At 38.7% G+C, this 13,103-nt stretch overlaps 1 protein-coding gene across 1 annotated transcript in view; it reads left to right on the top strand.

The window, feature by feature from the left end:
- The window catches only part of LOC137297969 (uncharacterized), a 116,387-nt gene that overhangs the window by 95,395 nt on the left and 7,889 nt on the right, over positions 1–13,103 (top strand). Inside the window, exons 7-10 of the mRNA XM_067829975.1 lie at positions 3,216–3,392; positions 3,529–3,681; positions 11,993–12,076; positions 12,767–12,912. Coding sequence (XP_067686076.1) covers positions 3,216–3,392; positions 3,529–3,681; positions 11,993–12,076; positions 12,767–12,912 — 560 coding nt within the window. The remainder of the gene's footprint in view (positions 1–3,215; positions 3,393–3,528; positions 3,682–11,992; positions 12,077–12,766; positions 12,913–13,103) is intronic.

The raw sequence follows: 13,103 nt of genomic DNA, 5'->3' as shown, positions 1-13,103 counted from the left end.
AATATGTCATCAGAGGCATTTTAACAAGTTTAGCATTAGAAAACTTGTAGTGTAGTAGTTGTGGTATTTTAAAACCTGTAAATATTGAGCATGATAAAAATTGTACCATTGTGTGAAAAGTGAAGTGGAAAACACTATCCAGAACATAATAACATTTGTAGCGGGAATTGATTGGTCAACATCTAACATGAATGGAAAAAAAAACTAACAATTTTTTCAAGTCATGTTGCATTCAGTACACTAGAGTGAAATCGTCTGTTAGGCAAACCATAAAAAGCGACTATACTTGTCGTAAGAGGCAACTAACGGGATCGGGTGGTCAGACTCGCTGACGTTGTTGACACATGTCATCAGTTCTCAGTTGCGCAGATCGATGCTTATGTAGTTGATCACTGGATTGTTTGGTCCAGGCTCTTTATTATTTACAGACCACCGCCATATAGCTGGAATGTTGTTGAGTGTGGCATAAAACTAAACTCAGTCACGCACTCACTCTGTTAGGCAAAAGCATTCTGTTAGCACACTAAGTTTCTCAGTAACAGGATAGGATGTTTCCAAACCATGTCTCTGGATTCTGCTTCCAATTGGACATTACAGTTCTGACATCGTCTGTCTCCAGCCACAGATCAGGGTCATTTAGAATGGTAAAAAATGTCCAGGTTCTGAAAGTCTGGGAAGAACTCCTGAACTCGAGGTGTATAGAATGTATGTCGCATGTGTAACCGATGTCTTACAACCATGGTTTCCGGGAAATGTCATTCTCTGCGGAAGTCATTTTTTTTCTGAAACAGAAGTGACAGTTCAGGAAGCTGAATTCTTTCTAATAGCTTACTATTATCTATGACCTCAGTAAATAGTAACTTTTATGTCATGGATTACTGTAAGAGACTTCTGGCTTTATTGATACACAAAGCAGCTATATAGTTTCCAACTGAGGTATCCATGGAGATCCGGGTTGGTACTGAGTTTTGTTAGTGTAACAGGTGACTAACTGGATCAGGTGGTCAGACTTGGTTGATTCACGTTATCGTTTCCTAGTTGTGATCGATACTCATGATGCTGTCATTGGATTGTCTGATCCAGATATGATTATTTACAAACACCTTTCACTGAGTGTTAAATAATTAACAAACATACAAGACTGCTGATGCTAAATTTAATATTGATGATTTTTGTGATGGTAGTGATGACAATGGTAGGATGATGATGATGATGATGATGATGATGAGGAGGAGGAGGAGGACCTGTTCTACTGATTAATTCAGTGATGGATAAATGGTTCCAGCACTGCATGGCGCTGATGACATAAAACTTCTTAATCAGGGAATATTTCTGATAACCAGTGTCACTTGACTCGGCATGGAGTAGAATTAGGTATTGGTAAAGGAAATGATAGATTAATTCTGAAGTCATACATCAACTGTCATGCCTTAACTCTTCCATCAGAGGAAATTTTGACAATGCAAGGTAAAGTTTTAGTAGCAAATCCTTCCTTCCACAGCTCGTTCATTGGCAGTTCTCTGACCAATATGTAACAATGATGATTTTTAGAGTTGGTCTTCAGTGACCCATGCTTGTCATTAGTGGTGACCAATGGGATCAGGTGGTCAAACTCAATGACTTGGTTGACCCATGTCCATCAGTTCCCAAATGTGAGATTGATGCTCATGATGTTGATCACTGGATTGCCTCGTCCAGACTCAATTATACAGGTAATATCATGCGCAACTCAGATACATTGGGCTGAGCATGACATTTTCTTCCAAACTGACATGATTTCGACATTTTAGACATGGCAGCCTTTGAGACTTTGGATTTGGAAGGATGAAGTGGAACTGGAAATAAAGCATAGATTTCAAATGAATAGGCTGAGAGGATAAATTTGTTCAAAATGAATTTATATTGTCAGTCAAATGTATCTGGGATGGTGGGGTAGCCTAGTGGTTAAAGCATCCCCTCATCACACACGCCAAAAGACCCGGGTTCAATTTCTCACAGGGGTCCAGTGTGTGGTGTATCCTACCGTGATATCGCTGGTATATTGCTAAATGCAGCAAAAACTAAACTCAGTCACTGAAATGTATCTGCTAGTGCTATACGTATTACCAGATTAATGTTGGAATTTCTGCAAATATACAACATTTATCTCTGAATTCCATGTTTTGCGTCAGATTTGTTTATATTGGTCTGTTTGCCTTACCTCCATGAAAATCTGTGTCTTCTGTTTAGAGGTCTCTGTCTGGGTAGACAGTAATTATGCAGGCTTGTAAGGAAGCGGTCACTTTTTTTCACGTTGGATGACCAAACACGTGACAAGGACATGTTTTCCGTGGTCGATACTGACGTCAATTGTTCAAGGTTGTGAGCAGCAATTATTTTGTATCTACAACAGTGGATGATTTCCTAAGCTTGCTATGTAATGTTTGGATTTGTGGACATGATTAATGAGATGCTGCTTCACCTCTGATCTTACAGGCCTTTATGTAAATCTTTTTGCTATCCTCCCAGAATAGGGAATAACTGCGTGATTTCTTTGGATGAAAACAGAAACTTTGAGATAGGTGATCATGTGAGTCTAATATTTGTGGTGAGTCTAATATTAGTGCTGAACAGGAGAAGTGCTAATTAGGCTTTGACTTCTGCTTGAGAGCGGATCCAGCCCAGACTGGTTGGAGTCCCTAAAAAGGAGGTAACTCTAACCCAAATATTTCATTACACTTGAAGACAAATTTGATGGTATATTGAACAGCAAAGAATGCAACCTATAAAAAAATGAGATCTCAAGAAAATGTTCATTTTTATGTCTTCTATTTAAAAACTTGAGAAAATACCCCCAGAGTTGCATTTCTTTTGCTGTTCAGTATATTTTCACAACATCTTGCACAGTTCATCATTACAGGATAGTTATAATGGTAGAGACCTGAAAGCCATTTTCATCACAACATATCAAAGAGATAAATACTTTCTTTGGAGCATTTTGTTGCAATTGCACAAACCTTAGACATCATAAATCTCTGTGCAAACTAATAAATACGTTTTTCGTTTTGGATTTGAGGCATCTCTAAACCAGGCTTTTAAGTCAAGAATGTGTGAACATGGTCACTGACTCTACTGGGGTTGAAGACAGTGCCCCTTTGCTCTCTTCCTCTAATCCTCGGTCTTAATGTCTCTGATCAGCTGACTGAAAATGATAGTATTTTCCTTCTGTTTTCCAGAATATTCCTTGCCCTGACTGCAACCCCCGAGCGATGCCTGTCCTGCTGGCCCCGAATGAACATGTGCCTCCCCCATGCCCCTGTTGCCTCAACATGCGCAGCGAGAGGAGGGAGACAATACAGGAAATAGTGGAGACTGAAATCAGCTATGGAAGAGATCTGAAGATTCTCAGAGATGTATGTCCTGATATTTTTCCACTGATTAAATTGATGATGATGATGATGATGATGATGATGATGATGATGATGATGATGATGATGATGATTGTACACATATATTTAGAATATTGACCCTGATGATGTCTGTTTCCAGGAGTTCTACACACCAATGAAGCAGAATGCCATGCTGACAAGTGACCAGCTAGACGTGGTGTTTGCCAACCTGCATGAGCTGATCCAGGTTAACGAGCAGTTCCTACACAAACTGCAGAACGAGGTGGCCACTGCTGCCAACAACAACGAGGAGGTAGGAATATCACCAACACCATAATAATTTGAAGAAGAAGTCCCAATTCAGTGTGACACAGGTCTTACCTGATCGAAGAATATTGTTGGTGCTCACAAACTAGTCATAAAATATAGAATTCAAACTCACAACTAGCAGATCTTGTGGGTTAGTAGGTTTAGTTTTATACTATGAACAGTTTGTTGTAGTTTCAACCAAGACAACATCATTGGTTCAAATTAGATGATAACACTACTCTGTTCTTTATCATTCATATAAAACTGCTAAATGTATTTAAGAAGTGAATGATTAGCTGCAAATTTCGGATTTGAACACCATATTTAGAATTTCCTGACACACTTTTTGGACACAAGTGAATTGATGAGCCACAGATGCTTAGGCCAATAATTACTACAATCACAAGTGGAAGTAATGCCTTGTTACATGCTGAGAAATGTACTTTAACATTTGTGACATTGATTATCCATTCAGTGACAATAAACAACAGACTGATTACTATTTCTGTTATCCTTACAGGTGAAATCTTTTTCCATACTGGGAGTTAATTCCAATTTACTAACAAACAAGAAATAGGGAAACTACTTATGTAAAGCTGGTTATATAAGACCCAGATGTCTGGTGTAATGGTTTTCATCTTATATAATCCTCTGGATAGGATCTCATTAGTAGACTCTTCATTGTACAGAACTGTGTCGCCCGCTCCTAACCATTTATACTGTGTTTAGCATGCAAATCCCACAGGTTGCTTTCTCTTGCCCATTCTATCCATGGTGTGCCATGGTTTCATTTTCTGGCTGGCTGTTAGCAAGACTAACTAACTTAGCTGTGTGAAGTGAATCTGATTGGCTTCTGTCTGCTGTAATTCATCTATGATTTTCTTTCAGCCATACACTATGTCAGGAATTTGTCCACACATTTTAAGGTCATTCACATATAAATCAGGGCGGAGGGATGCTCTTGTGGTACAGCATTCTCTTGTCATGTGGAAAACATAGTTTAAAACCCCACATGGGTGCTATGTGTAAAGCCCATTTCTGGTGTCCCTGGCGTGATATTGCTGGAATATTGCTAAGAGCAGCGTAAAACGCAACTAACTCACTCTCTGAAAAAGGTGGATAGGCTGTTACCACACAATCATCATACAGTGGTTGGGTACCCGGTAGGATGAGACTGAATGCAGAACCTTAAAACACCAAGGAGGGTGTTATGAATGAAAAAATGAATGTACATTCATCCACTGAGTGAAATACACGTGCATTATGTGTACAGACGTTATTATCATAGCTGATCAGTCAATCAAGTCCCTGTTTCACAAAGCTCTCAGATGCTTGAGATCTCTGAAGTTTTTGTGTAGCATTCATACTTCCCATACTGTAGCACTGACTTATGATAGTTGTAGCACTACGAGAGCTTTGTGAAATGGGCACTTTGACAAACATGAAATTTCATGAGTTCTGCCAAAAGAGAAATCTTGTACACTGAAATATGAAGTGGTAAAGATTTCAGGTTTAGAAAATGAAATAAGTATCACCCATGCAATGTGCCCAGTTGTCAAGAGAGTGAGTGACTCAGGCCTTCCTCGGAGCTGCTGTGTAGTATGTTAATACTATGGCACTGAATTGATAACAGTAATTGGATTGTCGCCTACTTTACTTATCTATTTCAAACACTGACCTAGCTGTGAGAAACTGGGACTGTCACACAGTATATTTAGAGGTCTTTAATGGCAACATTAACGTTGGTAATCATAAAATTACAGGGGCATAGGTTAGAAAGTCATTTACGGTGTCACAATTTGCTGTGCAGAGTCAGAGCCCTTAGGGGTATCTGCATCCAATGATCATGAAGTGGGTATTTATATAATGCTTCAAGCTTTAGTTCATCATGTCTCAAGACGCAGTTTCATATTACTCCATGTAGGTAGAATGTGTGAGACCTAATTCTAGTGCCCTCTGATATCTCTTTTATTAAATAAGCGTAAACCTTCGCTTTACCTGCTCAAGTAGTTCCAGCTAAGTTTCAAAGCTATTACGTCATGAGGTGTGAAAAATATGTCAGTATTGCCTTGCATTATGATAGCATTAAAAAGCAGTCATCATTAACTGATGACATCAGAGAGAGTGATTTACAGAGCATGGTCTTATGCCGCTTTCAGCAGTGTTTCAGCAGTGTTTCAGCAATGTTTCTGCAATGTTTCTGCAATACCATGGTGGTGATACCAGAATTAAGCTTACACAGTTTGCTTATGTGGAAAATGGAACCCGCGTCTTCAGCACGGCAAGCGATTGCTTTAACCACTAGGCTAGACATCGGGAGCAGAAAAATATCCATGTTGTGTTTTCGCAGTGTAATGGAAACTAAAAAACAATTACCGCTCTGCACGAATCATATTTTATTAAATATAACTGGTTGTTGTTTTGCTGTGTTTACATGTCATTATAGACAGGTTTGGCAGATCTGTTTTTGTAAATGTATGGAAGGGACAATGATTTCATTGATTTGAATCTGATTGGTAGAGGAGAATAACAAGGTCGTGTAATGGACACTTAGTCTTAGAATAATGGGTTGGAGTAATGAAGCATGTGGTTTGGGCTTAATGACTCTTAATGTCGCTTTGAACGGTGTTTCAGCTGAATCACAGCTTGTCAGCTTAATGTTAGACCACCGCTTAATCAGAGTGACATATAATTTTGATAAATACAAACAATTCCTTTTAAATTGAAAAAGGAACTCCAGTGAGAAGGGAGATTTAGAACTTGAAGAAATCTAGACTTCATTTAGGGCTTTAGCAGTGCATAAAGAACTTGGCGGAAGGGAAAACGATGTGGTTCAGGGATGATGAGACAGACTAGCTTGATTTGGAAGGACAAGGTGTGATTCAAGTCTTATCCTGACATCTCTTTGGTGATGACATTCTTAACACTGGCAAATTGGACTTAAAAATGTTGATCAAAGACTCCTGTCACATGTAAGGGACACAACTCTGTGCAGTGCCTTTCAGGACCATATGACAACAGACAACCATTTACATTCTTTGAGAGGCTTTTTAAAAGCTGTATAGGTGAAAGAAATCTGAGTTCTGTGGATAGTAGACTTCTTAAAGGGGCACTGATGCGGAGCACTTTCCGTGGACTGGTGTAAACTTTTGTTATTGTTTTTCTCCCGTGAGTACCCGGATGATATCCCAGAATTCGTAACTGGTTCGTGACCTCTGCTGCGCAGTCCGTAAGCGCAATTGATAGTTTAATAATAGACAGATCAACTGAGGTGAAGTCATTTGTACTTCATTACAAATGTATTATGAAAACAAATGAAACACTTTGAAGGTTAATCATCTGCCAGTGGTAGAAATGGTAAAAAACTATTAGGACGGAAAAATAACGAAGCCAATGTACGTCTCTATATTTTGTCTCATAACCCTAATTAGTTTATTGTCATATTTGTATGATTCTGAAAATTAATAAAAGAACACACGATTTGCTTATACTCATAGTAAATTTCTAACATAACAGCAACATTTATACATTGTATAGATTGCCAATGTGGATCCTATTTCACACACATACGCGATCTAGTGTGTTTTTTCTGTCATACAGATTCTGCTGAATGCTACAACAAATAAATTAAAACAAAATGCAAATAATGAATGTAAAACGGACTAATTTTATAGCAACAATGTCAGGCTACTATACCTTGTTCAGGAATGTATCCATCAATATCCATATAAAAGAAATCGTATTCCATTCATCTGCAGCTGGTAAATAATCCTGCTCTGCGTCGCGTGTCTTACAACTGTCTCATTTGCGAAAAAGTAACACATCGTTTCACGTCTTTCGTTGGTGAAAACTAGATAAACCTCTCATTGGTCTCCCAAGATAGCACACCTGGCAACTAATTGTATGATGTCCACAATTCTAAGTAATTTAGTTGACCAATATTGAGCAATCAATCAATCAACGCAAGGGTGGTTAATTCTTTGAAGGGAGGATGTTGTTTTTGCACTCACACTTTACGACAGGGTGTAGTCATCTACACACACTGCCTTTTGACAAATCCGCTAGAAGATAAAAGTAATTAATCAATCAGTGTGTTATCGGTTAATCCTTTGATCGATGTTTGTTTTTGTAACTCAGCTGATAAACCCTCTTGCATCACTTACATGCACATATTACATAACATACAATACATTTGCCATTACAGACCTTAATTTATAATGTTGAGTATTTACTCCAGACAGGAGAAATGCCAAATGGGAACCTTTGTTGAGTAACCGAAGTGGTGTCGCTACTAATTATACCTGTTATAAATTCATGAATTGACCATCAAGAGAATGATGACAAATAACACGTGTAGGTTTACACCATCAAACGTGAGTTACAGCAAGGAAGATGTAATCTCTGTGTCGCATGCAGCCTGAAAACACTTATGGGCCGAAACTGTTTTGAGGATACCAACGGAATTTCGTTACATAAGGAATACACACAGGCATTTGCTGTGTACTTTGGTAAATAAGTGAAATAAGTTTTTTTTTACGTAAGACAATTTTCAGATTTCTCTACCAAAGCCAAGGTCATTGTTTTTTTGTTTATGAATTCAAATAAATCAACTGTGTGTTTTATTATCATAAATAATAAACCATTGTAGCTACCATAGCTACCAAAATTTACGTATGCTATTTGCTATCACAGCTCAACCAACACTAAAAACTACCTAAATATAAAGCTTTGCAATCTTCCGTACTGAAACAAATGGCTTGCTACGTGCCTGTAGACATCATATTTTCATGTAACATGATTAAATATCGAGGTTAAAAACACAGAAATAGGATCAAATTGGATCAGTAAGTATACCATCCAAGCATCCGAAAAGAACTACACTGCTGGGATATATGGTTACGATCAGACAAGGAATACCATGGATATTTTTAAACAAATGGCATGTGATGGGCATCCGGCCTCCTGACTGTTTAAGTGAAGAAATTTTGCTAATATGGACAGGAGCCCAGTTCCTTTGTCTGTCACGGTCGAAGGAGTGGGCGCTGACCAATTTGCGGTCTGCTTTCGTAATTAGACCGTTGGCGAGAAGCATTATTCGCTCCGCATCAGTGCCCCTTTAATTGCAATAAGTGTGACGTTTTGGTGTAGGTACTAATGTCGTTATCAAGCAAGTTAGTACCTGCACTAAAATGAAGACGTTTACTATCCATAGAACTTGGTTTTCCTTGACCACATTTTACTTGAATTAGATGAATTCCTTGATTTGAATGCAGTTGTTATGTAGACAAGCTTACATGATTTGAACCGTCAGGAGTCATGGCCATTTAGACTTTTAATAGGGTGAGTAGATAAGATTTATCCTGTAGTTATAGTAGGAGGTAGTGAATATGATTTTGTGCATTTTGGAAATATGCAAAGTCAGCTGACTTAGGTCAGGTTCAAACATTACATTTGGATTAAATAGATAGGAATATTCATGATGTCCCCATCTTTTACAATCAGTTTCAATAAATTGGAAGAGGGATATATTTGACATCCTTGTCTCCATCAGTGTTATATCAACAGCATTCACTCCCAGAATGATATTTCATACATTGAAATGTCGCGTTCGATCGACATCCAAAGAAGCTTCATATGGGATGTCAGGAAATCACCAATAACAAGACTCGCAGGAAATTGGCAGTAACATAACATGCTATATATAGATATGCCAAGGTCCTCAAAAGCTTCCGATTTATTGATTCTGATTTGTTGTGATGATATTCTAAGCTGTATCCGAACTATTTATAGTATCCCCTGGGGATTTATATAAGTTTCATGAATGATGGGATACAGGGGACAGATGTACTGAAATTATTCATTGCGGGCTGGTAGACTACTGAGGGCGTCTCAGGAGACAAATCAATTTGTCCAGTAAATACGACTAGAAGAGAATGCACCAAATGAATCTCATCAGGATAGGTTTTCTAATTTACATGCATCAGTTGTTTGTGTCTTGGGCATGGGAAATCTTACTTGTAATGGGACTAGAACATGACATGGACATGTTAATGTGAGACATGACAAATAGTCATGACAAATATACTGGGGAAAAGAATGTTTGAGAGATATTGGGCATGTATACGCAACACATGCAGGACATAACCAGGACACATGTAGGACACATGCAGGAAGTGTTCAAGACACATTCAAAACGCATGTAGAACATAGCTGGCAAGACACATGCAGGAAGTGTTCAAGACATGCCTGGCAAGACACATTGTCAAACATACAGGACATATGCCAGACACATATAGGACACATATAAGACACCAGGCATCAAACATACAGGACACATGCCAGATGCATACAGGACAAATGCAAGACACAGGCATCAAGCATGTAGCACACATGCAAGACACAGGCATGAAACATACAGGACACTTGAAAGACACACACAGGATCTATGCAAGACACAGACATCAAACATACAGGACAAATGCAATACACAGGCATCAAACATGTAGCACACATGCAACACACAGGCATCAAACATGTAACACACATGCAACACAGTCATGAAACATACAGGACACATGCCAGACACACACAGTACACATGCAAGACACATGCATCAAACATACAGGACACATGCTAGATGCATGGGGCACACATGCAAGACATAGGCATCAAACATACAGGACACATGCCAGACGCATGCGGGAAACAAACAGGACATATGCCAGACACATGCAGAACACATGCAAGACATGCATGAAACATACAGGATGCCTGCAACACACTAGGCATGAAACATACAGGACACATGCAAGACACTTCTTGAGTCAGTACTTCAGATAATAGGTTGAATAAAACTGACAGACATTAAACAACAACAAACAGAAAAAGGATAAATATTTCACAAATTATCACTAATGACACTATCTGTGACAGCAGGTGACAGCTGTCCATCACTCCACAGCAACATCAGGGTGAGTCAGTGTAGGTGTAAAGTGCCCCACACTGGTAAGGGTGCATGTTGTTGACTGGGAGAATGAAGGATTAGATGGGTACAATCTGATATATATTGACTGAGAAGTATTACTGGAAACTGTGATAAGTGAAGGAAGCTCTGTCATCAGCAGTCTGAGCTGATTGAGTGGGGCTTAAACAAGATAAGTTGTAGTAATTCCACATCAGTCTGGATTATAAAGGGCCTGGTTGCAGTGTGTCACTGTATCTTGGGTGGAGTCAGGATTAGACAAGATTAAGGAAGAAACAGATAGGCTCACTTAGATGGATTGATTGATGTGTTTGCCACGTAAATATGTTTTTGTAAAATTTATATGGAAATAGAAATTTGGTGTGCACATTATATTTGAGCTCACCTTTTTGTGAACACTATTTCATGGTGATTCATAAACACATGCTCTGGCATCGTATCACAATTACTGGATTGTCGGGTTCCAACTCACCAAACAATGTCTTTTAGCTCTAATACTGATGAAACAAATATTGGCTCATGATATAGACAGAATTGTGCAGTCAACCCTGCTGTTGGCAGACATTTCTTATTAATATTGAAAGGGTTTTGTGACTTCTATTTACAACATGAAGGGAAGGTTTTCTGCATGTTATACTTGTTACTTAGCAGATCTATAACAGTAAACATCGGATAATTGCTACAAGTGTTTCTGTTGGGAAGGTTTCCCGTGGATATCCTTAAGGGATCTAAATGTTCTTTTTTTTTGTAAAATCTAACGTCAATGTCTGGACTTTTCATAGGGATTAATCATGGCTTACTCAGGTGCTCATATTCATCTTCAAGTCTGAGCATTAGAAATAAACACCAAATGAAAAGCCTTCCAATTTTTTAGACCATAAATAAAACATGTCATGGCCTTGTAGATACCAATAAGTGTAATTGGGAGATGTGAGGAAACAATCATATTGATTTCTGAAGGAATGTTATTTTTGTACAAGATTATAAATAACGGTAGTGTGTGCAAGGTCGTTTAAAAATAGCAGTTGATAGTGTCAACATTGTGAGTGGAAACCACTGATGACCACTTCTAGTTGTGTAGACCATATAATGAGTACATACATTAAACTGTCATACAGAATCGGAGTCGTCATGATGTTACCTGGCAGACTGATTTTCAGCAGATTCTTTCAGTAGCAGGCAAACAAAATGAAGTTACATGGCTTAAATTTAGACTAGCTATGTCTGCCAGTTTGCTGGAGCCTTTCCCTGTTTTTCCACTGTGACATCATCATTGGACGTGAAGAAATTGAAGGTTGAATGGAACTGGTGACAGTAATTTTGTTTGTTTCAGAACCTCTCCAGTGTGTGTATCGGAAACCTGTTTGTGGAGTCCTCCAGCATGTTTCTAGCATTTGAAAACTACTGTGTCAACCAGGTAGGTTTGGGATACAGGATATGTTTGCTTGATGTTTTTGTTTTCCTGTTTGAATCTGCAGTTAAGATGAATTTATGGACTAGGTTCTTAACCTGTACTCAAAGTTAATGAAAGGAAAATGTTTCCAGTGGTTAGATCAGTGACTTTGTTCATAGTAAGTCATTGTATACATGCCAAAGGCATGGTATATTGCTCATAACATCAAGCACTGGTTGAAATGCAGTTATTTACTAATACTGACCAATTTTCATTGTTCAGTATAATGGATGAGACTGCATCTATGGTGTAGTGCTTAGAGCTGAAGAGTGAGGGTCTGGGTTCAATGCGCATCATATCAAAAGGTGTTAAAATTAGGTTTGTCCCTGCCTGATGCTTGGCGTTAACGGGCACAAGAACTGGTTGACTCTGAGTCAGTTGAATGTGTCTGAGTGGGGTGTTCATGCTTAACTGTGGCATGGTATCTCAGTGATAGCACTGTAAACCAGATTAAGTCTGGACATCCAATGTAGTGTATGTAAAGACTATATAGATATATGTGTACTTCTGAACTGAATAAAAGTATGTATACAAAAAAGTCTGGGCTAGTACAAACAACCTCATTTCACCTCACCTAAAAATGAATGAAGGTTGCCACTTACAAGCTTTACTGACTGTGTGATGAGGAGTCAGATTTGTATCCTCCTATTCCAGGGCCAGGCCTCTCAGTCCTTGGAGCAGATTGAGAAGGAGAAGGAACTTCTTCACACCTTCCTCCAGGTCATGCAGCGTGACAACTTCCTTCTGAGACGTATGCATCTCAAGTCCTTCCTCATGGTCCCAGTCCAGAGGATCATGAAGTAAGTTCTCTCTTCACATGAAGGACAAGTGAATCTTTCCCTGCAAATCTTTAGGTTAAAGTACATTTTAGAATTTGAGGCAGGTGTTAGAAGTGATCCTATGATTGTGTGTCAGGGCAGAACCTGTTTGAGCAGCTAGTGTGGTAGTAAGGAATGGCCGAGGGATAGTAAGGAATGGCTGATGGATAATA

Source organism: Haliotis asinina, chromosome 10 (assembly GCF_037392515.1).
Source record: "Haliotis asinina isolate JCU_RB_2024 chromosome 10, JCU_Hal_asi_v2, whole genome shotgun sequence".
Taxonomy (NCBI): domain Eukaryota; kingdom Metazoa; phylum Mollusca; class Gastropoda; order Lepetellida; family Haliotidae; genus Haliotis; species Haliotis asinina.
The sequence above is the reverse complement of the archived record's forward strand: the minus strand, read 5'-3'. Positions and strand labels throughout refer to the sequence as shown.